Source organism: Mercenaria mercenaria, chromosome 6, assembly GCF_021730395.1.
Source record: "Mercenaria mercenaria strain notata chromosome 6, MADL_Memer_1, whole genome shotgun sequence".
NCBI lineage: Eukaryota > Metazoa > Mollusca > Bivalvia > Venerida > Veneridae > Mercenaria > Mercenaria mercenaria.
This window is the reverse complement of record NC_069366.1, coordinates 10,216,109-10,233,855: the sequence shown is the minus strand read 5'-3', so window position 1 is coordinate 10,233,855 and position 17,747 is coordinate 10,216,109. Positions and strand designations below refer to the sequence as shown.

General features: G+C 35.2%; 1 protein-coding gene across 5 annotated transcripts; it reads right to left on the bottom strand.

Annotated features, from left to right (window-relative positions):
• Positions 1–726: 726 nt before the first annotated feature.
• LOC123549695 (interferon regulatory factor 5-like) lies at positions 727–15,995 on the bottom strand. 5 transcript variants are annotated; one of them, XM_045337986.2, is made up of 11 exons: positions 15,520–15,995; positions 8,219–8,423; positions 7,551–7,734; positions 6,709–6,785; positions 6,253–6,304; positions 5,804–5,938; positions 4,801–4,899; positions 4,103–4,233; positions 3,191–3,348; positions 2,613–2,877; positions 727–2,069 (listed from the first exon to the last, which is right to left on the bottom strand). In XM_045337986.2, exons 1-11 carry the CDS (start codon positions 15,708–15,710, stop codon positions 1,959–1,961), a joined length of 1,608 nt encoding a protein of 535 aa, XP_045193921.2. In that variant the 5' UTR covers positions 15,711–15,995; the 3' UTR covers positions 727–1,958. The 5 variants fall into 5 exon arrangements, with proteins under 5 accessions (XP_045193921.2, XP_053401030.1, XP_053401031.1 ...); XM_053545055.1 differs by lacking the exon at positions 15,520–15,995 and adding an exon at positions 14,122–14,314; XM_053545056.1 differs by lacking the exon at positions 15,520–15,995 and adding an exon at positions 14,136–14,314.
• Between the last annotated feature and the right edge of the window lie 1,752 nt (positions 15,996–17,747).

Genomic DNA, 17,747 nt, shown 5'->3' with positions numbered 1-17,747 from the left:
GATCAAAAATACTGATGTGGTCAGTTTTAGGTGAAATCTGCACGATTTAAAAGAAATGTTCTCATAGGAAGATACTAAATGGTCTCTAATATAGAGAGAGAAGAAAAAAACTGATTAGCTAGTGCTTAACATTTCCTTTCTTAGATACAAAGAACAGTTCTTGATCTCCTGTATATATTACTTAATTGGTTCGATTCAAACTAAAATTCGTCACCAAGATCATTTGACACACTGCGTATTATGTTTAGTTTGCAATGGTTTCATTTCCACATATGCGGTGAAATTGTTTAATAATATTTTGTGATTTTAGTCAATACTGCTATTCATAGGGATTTGAATTTTTAGGTCAATAAGTTTGAACATTTAGCGCATGGGAAATTTGCTTGTTTGTCAAGATTTTATCTTTCATGGATTGACAAAACCAGGAAATCGACAAAAGTTACCCCCCCCCTCCCCCCCAATATATATCATTTTCGAGTATTTAGGAGCAGAGTAACTTGCAAATCCAAACTCAGCATTGTGTTCTATCATGCAGCAAGTTACAAACATTTCAATTTGCGAACAAAGGGAAACATTAGTGATACAAAAAATAAGTGCAAAATCATGCCAGTTTATGCTAAGTTTTGTAATTTACACAGGCGGATTGGATGTAATTGCAGAACGTGTTGTCCATGTACAAATCTACCTTTATTGCATTTATCCTGTCCTATAAAACAACAGCAGTAACACATTTGGGTATATTTTATTTCCCTTTATCATTCTGACCCTATGGTTTGGAAAAATCCAACAAAAACAGCAATATAACTATTAATAAAATATGACATACAAAATGAATGTACTATGTACAGATGGCATTATGACGTTTAATGCAATGTATTAATATACGCACAGCATGGCAATGGACAATCAGAGGAAAAAACATTATTCGAATGTCAGCTGAGTAACTTAAAAGAAATCAGATTCATCAGATATCAGTGTAATGCTCAAATCAAAGGTGTTCACATGAAATGCTCCAATCACAAATGTATACATGCAATGCTCCGATCAAAAATGCTCAAATCACAAATGTTCACATATAATACTCCAATCAAAAATTGCTCAAATTACAAATGTTCACATGTAATGGTCCGATCAAAAATTGCTCAAATTACAAATGTTCACATGTAACGTTCCAATCAGAAATGTTCGCATGATATGCTCCAGTCAAAAATGTCAATATATAATGTTCCAGTCACATATGTTCACATGTAATGCTCCAATCACAAATTGCTCCAGTCACAAATTTTCACAGGTAATGCTCAAATCACAAATGTTCACATTTAATACTCCAGTCACATGTGTTCATATGTAATGCTCCAATGACAGGTGTTCATGTGTAATGGTCAAATGAAAAGTGTTTAAATGTAACAACTATTCCTATGATTTGCTATTAATGTTCTCCCATCACCTAGTACCAATTACATACTTCCAGCCTATTATGTAATGCTGTTGAACTAGGTTTTTTTTATCTCGCCATACCATTAAATAAAACCAGGTAAAAAACATAATGTGAGTTTTTAAGTGAATATAATGCTATAAAATCATTCTCGTAAAAGTTTGTTTTGATCAAAATGACTGTTTAGTAGGGGCATGAATTTGTTGACCTATTGAAAGATAGGAATTTCATGCGTTTGTTGAGATTCAACATTATGGATTGGCAAAATTATAAAAGAAACTAGTCTCCTCCAATAACTATGATTTCAAAGAACTATGCTAATTGTAAACATGCAACATTTTATTAAAATCTGCATAATGTCATCCTTGGTAAGTAGATCTGAATTCTACTTTGTAAGACATTTCTTATTCCTCAATGTAACACTCTTATAAAACAATTATATTGCTGTAGTTTAACACTGAGAATCTGTTGAAGATATGAAGTTCCAATTATCTTGCACTATTGGTAGTCATTGATTTGTTCACTAGACTTGTGCAGTATTTGTGCTGGTGTAATGAAGAACATCCACAATATGATCCAATTGGTCTGACTTGGATAAGGAGATTGCTGGTGACATTGGGCTTGTACATGCAATCTGAAATATAAAACATTTCTTCAGTAAACTCTCTCAGGAACAAATTTTCATAAACTATTACCATGAGAATTTTCGCTGATATTCTTAAGTAATATGAAGATTACAAAAACCATATTTTCACTCCAATGAAATATGTAAGAATGGGATTTATATTTCTTAACATTGCCATATCTTAACCGTTCCATAACTTAACATGGCTTCTCTTAACCTTGCCTTACCTTAACCTTGATATATATACTTATAATTCCATAACCTTGCCATCTCTACTTGCCATACATTAACGTTGCCTTACCTTGAAATTGCCATACCTTAACCTTGCCATATATACGTGCAATTCCTTAAACTTGCCATATATACTTGCCATACCTTAATCTTACCATGCCTTAACCTTGCCATACATTAACCTTGCCATATATAATTGCCATAAACATTTAGGTTAGTTTTAGCAAGGTTAAGGTCTGGCAAGTTTAAGGTATGGCAAGGCTAACATATGGCAAGTATATATGGTGTTTTACAGTAACTTATAGCTAAGGATTTTCTTACCCTTGTAAGTAGACCCATTGCCTCTGTGTGTACTATTGTTGCTGACACTAGTAAATTGTTTATTGACTCTCTGTCCATAGTGAAATGTTGTCCGAAACCCACTACCACTTCTACAGAGGGTTTCGGCCCTCTCTGGTGTATGTATCTCTCCAGTGCATTTTTGAAATAACCGTGTAAGTCAAACACAAGTGTCTCTACATCCCGCTGCAGTTTTATTATCTCACAGCCATTGTCCAATGTTGGCTTCGAAATGTACATCCTGCATCTAAAACAGGAAAAATTGATTCTATCAACACAGGCTAATACCATATCTCATACAAAAGTTACTTAGACATTACCTGCAAACACTGACTTTTCAGAACTTAGAAAATTCATAAAATTATGTATATATTATAAACCGTACTTCTCATAATCCAAAAGGGTCTCTAGAATCCCAATCAGCAACTTTAAGATTAGTTTTATACTAATAATTTTTCATTTTGCATGTGCCCCAACCCACACACTCATCCGCATCCACCTCCCCTTTTTCTCTTAATCAACTGTTTGATAGAAATATATTTGAATCCTAGGTAACTCACCTGCATTTTCTTGTAGCGTAGATACTACCGTCCTTCACCTGGACAACAAGACCTCTGTCTGTGGCATTTAATAGATCAAGTGTGAGACGTTGCTGCTGACTGTTAGGCAAGTTGCATTGTGGGAGGGCAATCTGTAACGCATCCCTTGGCCCAAATATCTGTAAATAGTTAAAGCATAAACAGGTTAGTATCTAGAACAAAAAAAGAATAAAAAGTAAGTCATTTACCATGTTTTATTAATATCAAAACATCTGAAGATTGTTTGTCAAAACAAATATCACACAGGTTTCTTGCATTTTGCCCCACTAATGCAGAAAATCACCATAACTTTCTTTAATTATCAGCACTTGATACCTTTTAGCATTAATGTGGGGGGGGGGGATTTGTTACATTCCTGCACATGCTTACATGGAGATATTATTCACTATTCAGATTCATTCTGCTAGTGGAAATATAAAATAAGATAAATGTTTAAAATTTAATAAGAAATGCTTACATTAGAAATGAAACTAATAGCCTAACTTCATCAACGTTTTCAGTCTGAAACTTATACTCTGACTTTGAAATACTAAAATTACTTATATGTAAGTCTTATATAGGCTTTACTGAAATTTGGTATGCTTAATAAATTATGATACAACAAAAATCTGTGCAAAATTTCAGCAAAATTAATTCATTAATTTATTACAAAAGAAGTAACGGCAATTTGAATTTTTAGAGGTTTAAAGCCTAAGTATAAATCTCAGACTCAAAGTGGTGATATAAACAGGCCTAGTAGTCTGACTGTAAGTCAGGTGACCTCTGTTTGTGGGGGTCTTCACTATAGGTGTAACTGTACCAAAGTGCAATTGTATAAAATGTAACTGTACCGAGGTGCGAATGTATCAAAGTTTTACTGATATAAAAACATACCTGTTCGTATTCCTCTTGATTTGGTATTACAACTTGTTTGTCATAGAAAATATGGAATCCATTCGGTTCGGAACAAAGATTCTCGTACACTGACGACATTAAATATTTTATGGTAACATACAGTTTACAATCTGAAAAGGACATCAGTAGATTTAGAAACTAGTATTTTTTCCATTAATTTAATTAAAAGTAACTGTTACAATGTCACTACCATAAATAGCGCAGTTTATCGTGTTGCTGTTTTTTATTATCATTTCTTTTAACATTTCAGTAATATTCAAATTAAAAAAAATGACTTCAAAAACTGGAAATAAAGTACTGCATAATCTGTTTTATTTCATAATTCATCAGTAGATTGTAAACGTATACAGAATCCTTCTTTATTTACATGTTCAATTCTAAATGCTATTTCTATCTTTAATTTCTAACAGCTTTTAAGAAGAGCTATGTGGAAGATATTAGGTTCTGTCCCAAGCCGCATCATGTTCAGCATTATCAGGAAAACTAGCCAGTTTTCTCATACCCTCTTGGCATTAGATTCGAAAAGGAACGAGGTACCGAAACATTTAAATATACAATGAATATTGTAGAACGTACTGCTTCACAATCAAAGTATGAATATATACTGACATCATACATTATACTCGGCTAATTTTTATACATATTCTGTCTCCTCTTACTCTAAGCAATACACTTACCATTAGGATCTAGTGTCCATGTGTTTGGTGGCATGATTAAAGATTTCTGGTTAGGGTAGGACTTTCTACTCTTTGTTATAATTTCTGGATGTGCCTCAACTGAAATATAAAATATGTACACACTGAAAATGTGCCATCAGTTTACAATATTAACATTATGTGCAAAATATATGAACTATATAAAAGTATGTACAAAAAATATGTATGTACAGAAAATACTAATATGTGCATATGTAAGGTCTCAGAATGTACACAGTATAAATAATATGTAAGGAAAATGTATACTTAATCACACAGAAAATATTGTACATGTATATAAAATAAAATATATACAATGTAATAATCATATATATTCCCATAACAACAGTATTGAGCATAGTTACATGCAATTATAATATTAAAAAACATATTTTTCCTATTTTGAAATTCATGCAATATAAATGGTAAAATTGAGGGGTAAAATAAATTTTGATCTAATAAAAGTGGTGAAATAAAATACTCAGTACAAAAAAGCAGGCAATTGTTCAAGGTGATCTGGTTCTTATCCGAAAGTTTAAAGATATGTCAAAACTTAAGTACAAAAAGGGAAGAGATAAACCATATTATTAAAAATACATTTTGCAGTATTTCTTTCCCATTAGTCTAAACACAGCTACAAATGTTTGGATCAGATTACACTCTATTCAAGTACCCTTTAAGTTGTTGGATTAGATAATAAAACATTTGTTACTTTTTAGGTTTGTTAAATAAGTATGAGGATTTAACTTCCCAAGTTCCAAGTTGATAATTCACCGTATTGGCTTTACTGAAGGGCAATATCTGTGTAATGAAGTGTTTCTCCTCTGCTAGCATTTTCTTGATTATTGTAACAACTGAATTTCCTTTTGTGGAGTCAAAATTGCAAATTAATTGTCTTTTTGGGACAGGGCAGACTGAATGGACAGAATGATCATGATGTAGCCAACCTACTGTAATATGCAAGATTAGAGCCAAAAATTCAAACCTGTTTCTAATTCCGGTATATCCATAGGTTCATTAAAATCTTCATGAGGCACTTTTCTTATTTCACTACTGTCAAGTTTCATTAAATCCCCAGACTCCATAGTTAGGTCAGAGGGAAGTCTGCCTTCTTGAATGGCTGAAAACAGAAACAGTCTGATATGTAAATCTAGCATGAAAGATATACAAGGTTTTGGAAAATTAACCCTTACCCTGCTAAATTTCTATAATGAACTTGTCAAATTTTCAATTTGTATAGTACCATTAACTGTTAAAATGGATGCATACCAAATACTGACTGAATGCCAAACAGTGCAGATCATCATCAGACTGCACAAGGTTGGGGCTGATCATGATCTATCAAGCTACAGGGCATTTGCAAAACTATACTTACACATGGTTTCACACTGGTATAAATTATCTACTGATAATGTGTAATACAAAAATACTTACACATCATGGTTTCTGACTGGTTAGAAATGACTGTCGTTGGTATAGTAGGTTCCTGTATAATTAAAAAAACAAATTGATTTTTCATGTAAAATTATATACCTATAAAATGGTACTGTCAAAAAACTTCAGCTTATAATATAAAATATCCAGTAAACCATTTTCACTGTGTCAGTATACAATTTGTCTATGTATTTTTGTCGGAAAGTTGTGAGCAAGTCATGAAAATATATATGCTACTTTAAAGGTTCTGAAATACAATGTATTTCTAAAAGATGTAAATATAAATCAAGAAAATTCAAGAATATGGCCACATACTCTCCTGTACACTTTTACCCGTAAATGTCTTGGATAAAATGAACTCTTCGATCGCTACATATTCTCTAAAAAGTATGTTCTCGATTGTGACATTCTTGCATACAGCAAATACGTATTTATGAATGCGCATACACGACTTACCCCTGTGAATTCTATCTCACTTCCAGGCGAGCTATTTTCAGATTGCCTGAAAGCAAAACGTGATCCTGTGCCGTCTCCTGTAAATAAAAACAAAAATACCTTCTTAATTGTTTCAATTTTTTAGTTACCCTCGACCTATTCATCAAGACCGAAGAGCCACGAAAACCAAAATATCTACACTTTACGGCCTGCTGAAACTGAATACATTACATCCAAATAACAGGCTTAAAAAACAGGAGGCACATCCTTTGCCTACCTGTGCAATGAAAAGTATGCGATGAAATTTACGGATGCGGTCTTTTATATAAAACAGATTAAATTTCCCTGAACATACCACATAAAGAAACCAGGATCTCGTATAGGACACTGCGGTTACATGAACACGGATTATGGTAAAAATTCAATTCATGACAGTTCGTATCTAGGACCGTCGGTAAGCTTCACGACTGGACACGATTCACTTAAAAGCGGAAAATACTGCTTCTGTAACTTAGTATTTGAATAATCAAGTTTCCGTATTATGTGAAACAAATCATTTTCAAAGTGCATATTTTAAACTTTACTACTTTTCCGAGGACGCGGTTACCACGTTGTAAGCTACAGTATGATACCACGGATATTTACAAGCTTCTACAATATGACATACATGGCGACCTTCCAAAAAGAACACAAGCGCCGCTCTGATCCGGGCATTACCTCTATTTCAAACATGTACAGACATCGGAAACCCTTGCGTAAATGAATCCTACATCCAAAACGGGGTTTCAGTGGGGAAGTGATTCAGAATAGACGTGCTTGACCACTTGGTTGCGAAAGCCCTGAGAAATATAGAAAGTGCATACCATTCTTAGGTACGAACTGGTAGACCCTGTACGGTTCTTCCGTATTTCCGTCCAGGCGGTTGTACTGTTTCAATTCTTTGATGTCCGGTAATTTGGTGAGTGCACATCGGAACCGCGTTTTCCATGTAGGCCAATCAGCCTGGTCCACACCCTCACGGTACCGTCCCGTGTGGACCGCCCACTCCTTGAAAAACAAGATCGATGGTTTTGTGTCATTAACTGCTGTTTATTCTACAGCATGTTTTAACTAAATTAAGTTCCATAAGACTTTTATGTTAAAAATAGATTAAGCAGTTGTCCATCTACATGTCATGCATAATTACATAGCTAGAAAAGCACTACTGTTAATGCTGCATATGACTTGAAACAGGTTACAGCTATAAAGGGAGGTAATCATAAAAAATGGATTCAATTATATTCCCATCTGTGAACCTTTGGGAAATATTTGATAAAGTAATTCATTATTGAAAATAGGATTTCACAAGAAACAGACACTTCTATGTTCATAGCATGATTATGGGAACCACATTAAAAACAAAGGCGTTACGAGACTATAAAGTCACCCTACACAATCTAATTACCATATCACTAACATTTAGACGCTTTATGCCTGCAACAACAAGAAGGCCTGAGGTAACTTCGTGAATGGCGATACAACAAACTCATACCTTAAAAATAATTCCATCATCTTCTGACCATTCTCTGTTACCAACGTGTTTCCATGGTACCTTGAACATCTTCTGTTGCTCGTCTACCCATTCGAGACCCCTTATTTGACCATTGTTTATCTGGGACTCCAACCAAGGGCGCATGCGCTGTCGAGTTTCCGGGGTGTAATTTCTACTCATTTCGAAAGGGTATCTTCCTTGAAATCTGTTAAACAGGAATTCATACATATAAAGTGAGTCGGCTACAACAAAAGAAAATGTAAATATCCAGAACAGATCTTTTATTAACTTAAAATTGTCTTTTTTAAGTTGAACTTGCAGTACAGCTGTTATAGCAAAAAACAAACGCATGCATGTAAGTCACGTGCCAGCATTGCGCACTTTCTTTGATGTCACAACAAACCGATGAATTGCGAACTTTTAAATAATATACCAACCGTTAACAATCTCCATTTGTAAAACCAAGCTAAAATAACAGTTTTTAAAAAAAATGCAAACGATACAAAATTCATAAATCTTGAAAAAGCGAAAAAAAAAATCAAGAAAACAAACCTGGACAACAGTTAGAATCACGTTAAGTCGTGTGCACTTGAAACAGATTTTACACCTGTTTTGCACAAAACTTGCAAGGTTAACAAGGAAAATAAGGGTCTGAATGGGGCTTACAAAGAAACTTGAAAAATCAATAATTATTTCCTTATATTCCTTACAAGCTGATGCCTATTGGCTCAGAGCAGGAAGCTTCGAAAACCGCAAGTCTTCCAATTTTATACCAGTGTAAAATATGCTTAAGTTTTATGATTTATTGTAATACTTAGAAGAGGCATAATTGTCCATATTTTAAAATGGCACTTTCTTATTTAAAATAAGACTTGGACGAACCTAAACTGCTCTTTCTTTTTACACCAGTATACGTTATTTATTCATGATATTTTAATACGTGTCAATGTCTTAAAAACCTGACTTTATATTTAAAAAAAAACAAACAAATTCACCTTGACTTGCTTGACTCGCAAGTCAAGTATTCTATATTTGAAATAACATTGTAAATCTATCTGGAATTCTGAAGAAAACGCGAAAGTACTGAACAATCTTATAATAAATTGGATTTATCAAGAAAACGGAATGCTATCATTACTTCAACAAATAAATGAAAATGAATGAAAGTAAGTAAATACATTTCAAAAAGACAATATAAAATGATAAAAATCTATTACCGATATATCCTACAAATTTTTGCAATATGCCGTATTTCTCCGCAAGCATTTCTTTTATACACTATGACATTTTAAGGTAAACTTTTTGGGAATATTTAAGGGTAAACTGAGGGATATTTCTAAATAAGGCATTTCATGTTTTTTAAAATTTAGTATTAAAATTCCCAAAACCGTAGATTAAGAGTGGGCGGCGTTTATAAGGAATTACTGATATGAATCAGTTCACCACTAGGCGTGGAATTTGTCACGCTCTGACATTCAGAATTTCAAAATTTCAATGAAAGTAACAGAATACGTTTTCCACGAACTGTGTCTGTAATGGGAAACTCTGAAAAGCGTTTAATGATTCTTGCGGAAGGTTATGTATCCATAAGGCGCTTTTAAACATAGAAGTGTTTAGATCGTTAAAAAGAAGGACACTCAATTTCAACTTTACAAGCCACAAAAGCTGCAGTGTTTCCTCTGTTTATTACTACAATTTTCAAGAAGCTGCATTTTGGTGGTCATATTACAATGTATGTTAATCGTGTTACATTTGTTAGAAGTCGTAAGAGACTGTACCGCCGGCTCAAAACAAATGATTGTGCAGATCTTTTCCTCCCGTTTTGTAACAGACTGAAAATACTTCAGTCCTGACCAGAATCGAACCGGGACCTCTCACACCTAAGGCGAACACTCTATCACGTCGCTATAAAAGCCGGCTTAAGAGCAAGGAAGTATAGGTGCACCTTTATATTCTACCATACTACATGCTACCCTCTCCATTTTAGAATCTGTCCTCGAATTCCAGGTGACTGAACCTTTGTGGGACATTCCAAGGTATCCATTCAAATATACTCGTGACTCGCTTACGTTGGGCGCTAATGTAACAGATTGAAAATACTTTAGCCCTGACCGGGAATCGAACCGGGGACCTCTCACACATAAGGAGAACACTCTACCACGTCGCTATATTAGCTAGCTCAATAGCAAGAAAATGTAAGTGCACCCTAATCTCTACTCTTCCACAAAATGATGGTAATAAATAACCTGAAAGCGTCAGATTCAGACTCTACTCAAATGCCAGACGTTCTCTTGAATCCTGTGTATGTTAGGTGCAAAGCACCGATGCACGGGACTTTTAATGAAAGAATGTTGTTAACTACTGGTATAGCTGGAGCAGCGGAGGCTTAAGCTCACGACCCCTGGTTTGATACCGAATACTTTCACGTAAACCTTGCATCAGGTTCAATTCTTCCATCAATCGAGTGAAAAAATAAATTTGTCGGCAGAATTCCTTTTGGCATATCATAATACTTTGACCGATAGAAAAGAGTTTGACAATTAAAGAGAACAAGAGCTGTCCGTAACACAGCGCGCTCCACTATTCGGCGATTTGACAGTAAATTGAATTTATGTCTCAATAAGAGACCTCTACTTTAAAAGGAAGATAAACCAAGATATAAAAAGACCCTACTACTCAGAGGGGTTAAAGATCAACTATGGAAGGGGTACTGACATTCTTTATTTTGACAGGATTATATCATATCATTATTTTAAGTCACTACCTTATATTGTCCTAAAGTTATATCCAGAAAGCGAAGATTGTCAAAAAACTTTCAGCATGAAAGGGGCATAATTCTGTCAAAATCCCATTAGAGTTATGGATATTGTAACTACACATGCAGATGATGATTATAATAAAGAAATATTCTTAATTTCAAGTAATTATATTTTCAAAATACCAAATATATGTGTATAATCAAAGCTTTCGAAAAGAAATTAACATGAAAATAATTCAAAGTATAACAACTTAGTGACCTTGACCTTGGGTATAATTTGCCCAGCCCCTGCACATACTTTATTTGCATGCTAAACAATGTTAATGTTAATTTACAGTAAGAAAAGCAATAGTAACAAAGAAAAACAAAGGTTGCCGACAAACTTCAACCAAGAAAGCTCACGCCGACGCCGGGGCGAGTAGAATAGCAACCCTATTCTCCGAATAGTGGAGATAAAAAATACCAAGTTCAAATCTGCCAAACTAAAGCATCATGTGCTTTCGATTTAAAGGACACAAAGCACCGCAGTTTTATTTGTTTGTTTGTTTGTTTGTTTTGGGTTTAACGCCGTTTATCAACAGCATTTCAGGTATGTAACGAAAGTACTCCGCAAGTAACTGCCAATTTCACCACATAAGTAAAACAGATCGAGTTTCAAAAGTGAAAAAAAGAACAACAGCATTTGCGATAAGACTGGGAAATGTTGCAAATATGATATGGTGAAAAGACTGGGAAACGTTGCAAGGATGATATGGTGAGACAATAGGGAAAAGTTGCAATAGAGATAATAATGAGAAGAGACGGAAACGATGCAATAGAGATATAGTGAGATGACTGGGAAACGTTGTAACAGAGATATACTGAGAAGACTGGGACATGTTGCAATAGAGATATAGTGAAAAAAAACTGGGTAACGTTGCAATAGAGTTATTGTGAGAAGACTGGGAAACGTTGCAATAGAGATATAGTGAGATGACTGGGACACGTTGCAATAGAGATATAGTGAGATGACCGGGAAACGTTGCAATAGAGATATAATGAGAAGACTGGGACACGTTGCAATAGAGATATAGTGAAAAAAAAACAGGGAAACGTTGCAATAGAGCTATTGTGAGAAGACTGGGAAACGTTGCAATAGAGATATAGTGAAAACACTGGGAAATGTTGCAATAGAGATATACTGAGAAGACTGGGAAACGATGCAATGGAGATATACTGAGAAGACTGGGAAACGTTGCAATAGAGATATAGTGAGATGACTGGGAAACCTTGCAATAGAATATACTGAGAAGACTGGGAAACGTTGCAATACTGGAAACGTTGCAATAGAGATATAGTGAGATGACTGGGACACGTTGCAATAGAGTTATTGTGAGAAGACTGGGAAACGTTGCAATAGAGATATAGTGAAAAAAAAACTGGGAAACATTGCAATAGAGATATACTGAGATGACTGGGAAACGTTGCAATAGAGATATACTGAGATGACTGGGAAACGTTGCAATAGAGATATAGTGAGAAGACTGGGAAACGTTGCAATAGAGATATACTGAGATGACTGGGACACGTTGCAACAGAGTTATTGTGAGATGACTGGGAAACGTTGCAACAGAGATATAGTGAGAAGACTGGGAAACGTTGCAATAGAGATATACTGAGATGACTGGGACACGTTGCAATAGAGTTATTGTGAGATGACTGGGAAACTTTGCAACAGAGTTATTGTGAGAAGACTGGGAAACGTTGCAATAGAGATATAGTGAAAAAACAGGGAAACGTTGCAATAGAGATATAGTGAGAAGACTTGGACACGTCGCAATAGAGTTATTGTGAGATGACTGGGACACGTTGCAATAGAGTTATTGTGAGATGACTGGGAAACGTTGCAATGGAGATATAGTGAGATGACTGTGAAACGTTGCAATAGAGTTATTGTGAGATGACTGGGAAACGTTGCAACAGAGTTATTGTGAGATGACTGGGAAACGTTGCAATGGAGATATACTGAGAAGACATGGAAACATTGCAATGGAGATATAGTGAGAAGACTGAGAAACATTGCAATGGAGATATACTGAGAAGACTGGGAAACGTTGCAATGGAGATATACTGAGAAGACTGGGAAACATTGCAATTGAGGTATACTGAGATGACTGGGAAACGTTGCAATGGAGATATACTGAGAAGACTGGGAAACATTGCGATAGAGATATAGTGAGAAGACTGGGAAACGTTGCAATACTGGAAACGTTGCAATAGAGTTATAGTGAAAAACAGTGAAAATGCAATTAGGATCGACCAACGTTACATATGAGCTAAATTTAGTGAGAAAACCGGAAACTGTGTTCTGGAAACCCCTACACTTACAATTTTATCGTTATATTACGAAAATAAACCGAACAGCCTGAGAAGACTTAGCCCGAGATTCACGGTTGTTATAGCAACGGGACCTCCTTAGTAGACAAGTAGATCTTATACAAATAGTTCTTGTTAACTTTTCGCATAAACAGTAGACACCATTCCGCCCAGGCTTTTCAACTTTTGATAGTTTATGTATAGTGTTAAAATTTTCCTGTCAGCTAGACCTATGAGACTGTAGGAAAAAAGAATCTTACCTCTGACATGTGATTATTATAACCTATTACTAATATATGTTACACATAAATCTAGTACATGTAGTACCTTGACACTATATATATAGTTATTACTATGATTACAGTACATGTATAAAATTAGATATCAAGATCTACAAACGTATTATAAATACATGCTATTTCTTGAGACAGTCCAATTCCACGATATATTTGCTGCGCTTCAACGTTTAATTGAGCTAGCCACTGCCGTATGAAAGACTGCTTTAAATGTCTTCATATATATATAATATTTACACTGAATTCACGCTCGTACGCATGTATGAAAATTCGGGAACCCTGACATGCGTAATTATGTAACTTACTTGTAATAGCACTATATCTACTTTCGATTTCACATTTAACATATTTTGTTGTGTCCGAATTGCTCAGTGAAAATGTTATCAGAAATCAAATATTTTAAATAGGACAAAATAAAATGCATTCGATATTTCAGATAACTAAACAAGTAATCAAACTAACACACTGATAATACACTGATACAGTTAACTTACTTTAAGTTACTCACGTCAGGTGATAAATCCTTCCCCTAAATCAAGTTAATATCTCATGCAGTTGCAAGAGCATAATGCATAATATATGACGAACGATATCCTTTAAATTCAAGAAATCATGATTAAAATCAAGATTTTGCTGAATTTGAAGGAGCGTACTGCGTATACAATTGAAATGTTTGACCGTGACCTACATTCTATTCGTAGAATACATGTAAACCGAAACCAACTTAATGGGGATTTCCGATTTCTCACGAAAATGGCTATTTTTAGAAATATGTACGTTATTATATTATTCGCGGTATGTGTACAGAAAAAAATAGAAAAAGTAAGAACTGATGAGCTGAATTTAGTTGCTTGTCCCTGCTTATTAAGACGCTTAAAATAAGTTTAGGCCTACACAAAGGCCCGATTCGGAGGTTGTTTTTTTTTACTAGAGTCACAAAATGAGGGCGAATGTAGATCTAGTCCTAAATAGGACGTTTCGGGACAGCGTGATAACTTTTGACTGTAGAGGGATGACAACTATAAAATATACGATCATGAAATAAGTCATCCCGATAAGCCAAATGGATAAGGCTAATGGAGATCTAGGCCTATCACCTGGGTGACTTAGTCTACTGGGTGACTGTATCGCCGAGCTGGGGTATGGACTACACTGCCTGATGTACCCACTGGAAACTTTAAAAGTGTAGGTATGAAATGGTGGTTTCCTGTTCATTTTGGGGTCTGAATTCCGAGTACCTAAGCATCATTAATCTTAAACAAGTAGACTCATTTGGCTTGATAGCGGCAGTCATAATTATCATGCTGTCCTAAAACGTCCTATTTTTTTGGACTACATTAATTAAAGCTGGACGCCGGGAGATATGGTGCCCTCTGCATGGTGCATTTTGGACCTTAACTTTGGCAGATCACTTCTCAGACCACTGACTATAGGATATTGGTTTGGGCCTTCTATCAGGGCCTGAATCGGCCCAACATTCATCTGGACCGGGTTAGTAATACCATTAAATTTTATCTCCACAGTTCGGTGCGTAATTCTTTAGGACAGCAGTACGGTCTTATATTAAAAAAAACAACGAGTGTCTATATTGAGTACTTTAAACATCGTAATGTATTAGGTATCATTCTCTTTCCCCGCCTGGTTTCTTTTTCTTTTACAGGGCCAAACAGACGAGAACTGAGAAGATACGTCGCGAACCCAGTAAAGGCCCAACTGACGCATCAACCAACCGACCACCTACCCAGCCACCCACCATCCTACCGTGGGCTTTCATAACTAATCTCTATATATTTAATATACCAGTTGGACAAACGCAAGATGAAATAAGGTGCCCTTCCTTAAATTATTAAGAATACACATTTCGATCAATGAATGTATTAATAAGCACCTACCTTTGATATTGCTCCATATCTGCTGAAACTTTGCACACTGTTTTACCATCCAGTTTTTCCACGTGAAGTTCTGAACTGACGAGAGGAGAATTCCTGCCTTCACTTTTAGAGGTCCTCTTCTGGAAATTTTGTGTCCAAGTATCTTTTGTAATATCTTTATTAATCATTTTTAATTTTTTGTAGATAGACATTGGAAATTAGCTTGCGAAACGCGTACATGTGATACAAAAAAAAATCGGTAGTTCTTCTTAAAACTCCCTACATATGAAACTTGTGATTTTTTGTCTTTAATTTCCTTGATTACAAAAGAAGAACAATAGCCGGCATGAACGTTAGTATGTTTAAGAGTATTAACTTCCTGTTTTCATGTCTTAATCTGCGATCGAATCAGAACACATGTAGGTCAATATATATACTTAAATCAGTATTTTTAAATACTCGTTAATGGTTATAACACGCTATGATGTACATTTTCGTATCATGTGAGCGACAGTAAGTGAAAAGAAGTCAACTTGCTTAAAGTGAAAGTAACCAATGTAATGAAATCTGATCTGGCCAATGAGATGTTAGATCCGCTAGAATGTCCACGATGGTTTTCGTGATAGGTTGTCAGGAGACTTGCGATTAAATAGTTTCAGAAGCAGCTGTAGACTTGCAAAGTCTGTTGTGATCAAATAATCTGCAAAAATGTTATTTTCTTCTTCAAACTGACACTGATATTTTCTCAGAAAACAATTTTTCTCTTTCGGCTCATCTCAACAGACGTTAGAGTTCCGAGGTTTTATTTTTTTTTCAAGAAAGTGGTATCAGAGGATTTTTATAGTAGAGATTTTTGTTTTGAAGGACTCTTACGACTGATGTCAGTCTAAAGCAGCTGTTGCTGTGGGTCCGATAACAAAATACACGATATGTCTGATAGTGGACAAGGGATATGATCAAATAGCTGAACATCGTGACAAAGGATCCGATCATAGATATGTGGCATCCTGACAAGAGATGACATATATCCTGACAAAGGATAGGCCCATATAATTGACTTCCTGATAAGGAATCTGACTAATGACATACATGCTATGGTGCTATATAGATTCCCAACGTAACAAGAGTTCTGACCATAAATAGACTTATCATATTGGCAAGGGCCTGACCATGAACTTTCCATTCTGACAACGGATCTGCTGGTGAATAGACAGAACATTCCTAAATAGATCTGACAATAAATAGACATATCATTCGGACTAGGGAACCAATCTGCTGGTTACAGATAGAACATTCTGAAAATGGATCCCATGACAAAAACAAGAGCTGTCACAGGAAACAGTGTGCTCGACAATTTTGATGCTGGATAGTGAAATTTGGCACAACTGAGGAAGCTGGTGCTGTCACTGGAGTGTTTAATGACTCCTGTGTGGATGGGGATATTGGACAATAGTTTAAGTCTGTCTCACATGTATTAAGTAATAACAGATATAAAGTGTATCAAACATTAAAGGAGTATAAAAGGTACATATTCATGGAAAATTTCTGCAAGAGAACCATATGTCATAATGTGAAATAACTATTTTAAGTTTGAATCAAATCTGTTTAGTAATAACTGAGACAGAACAAAAAGTGCATCACAACTTGGATCTGAAATAAATTCTATGTAAATACAGGGCACTTCTCATAACATATTGACGCCAGCATTATAGACCTTGTGCAACATGTGGGTGATCGATTTGGAGCAACCAAATTAAGTTTGAATCAAATTCATTCAGTAAAAACAGAGATATGGTGAAAAAAAGCATAAAAATTAAACTAAAATTCAAAGTAAGAAAGGGTGCATAATTCATGAAATATTGGTGCAGGAGTTAATTTTGACCTTCGTGTCAAATGATGCGCTTGATGACGTGGAATATCTATTTTAAGTTTGAATCAAATCCCTTACGTAAGTAGAGAGATATAGTGAAAATGCATCAAAATTAACCTAAACTTCTGAGTAAAAAATACAAGGCTGCCTTCCCTCTCCAGTGATCTTCTCGATAGTTATCGACAGGGTAATGAAGAAGACACTGGATAGACCAAGAGGGATACAGTGGGCCCTACAAAGACAGCTGGAAGACCTCGATTATGCTGATGACATTGGTCTCCTGTCCCATACTTGTGCCCATATACAGCAGAAAACCGAAAAACTGCAAGAAGTAGCCAGATAAACAGGGCTAGAGGTCAACGTCAACAAAACTAAATGC

Excerpts from the sequence above, each read along its gene's own strand:
- LOC123549695 (XM_045337986.2), bottom strand. The coding sequence starts at position 15,710 with ATGTCTATCTACAAAAAATTAAAAATGATTAATAAAGATATTACAAAA. Across the intron at positions 8,424-15,519 it reads GATATGGAGCAATATCAAAG|ATTTCAAGGAAGATACCCTT; the intron begins GTAGGTGCTTAT and ends CCTGTTTAACAG. Across the intron at positions 3,349-4,102 it reads ATCAAGAGGAATACGAACAG|ATATTTGGGCCAAGGGATGC; the intron begins GTATGTTTTTAT and ends AACTATTTACAG.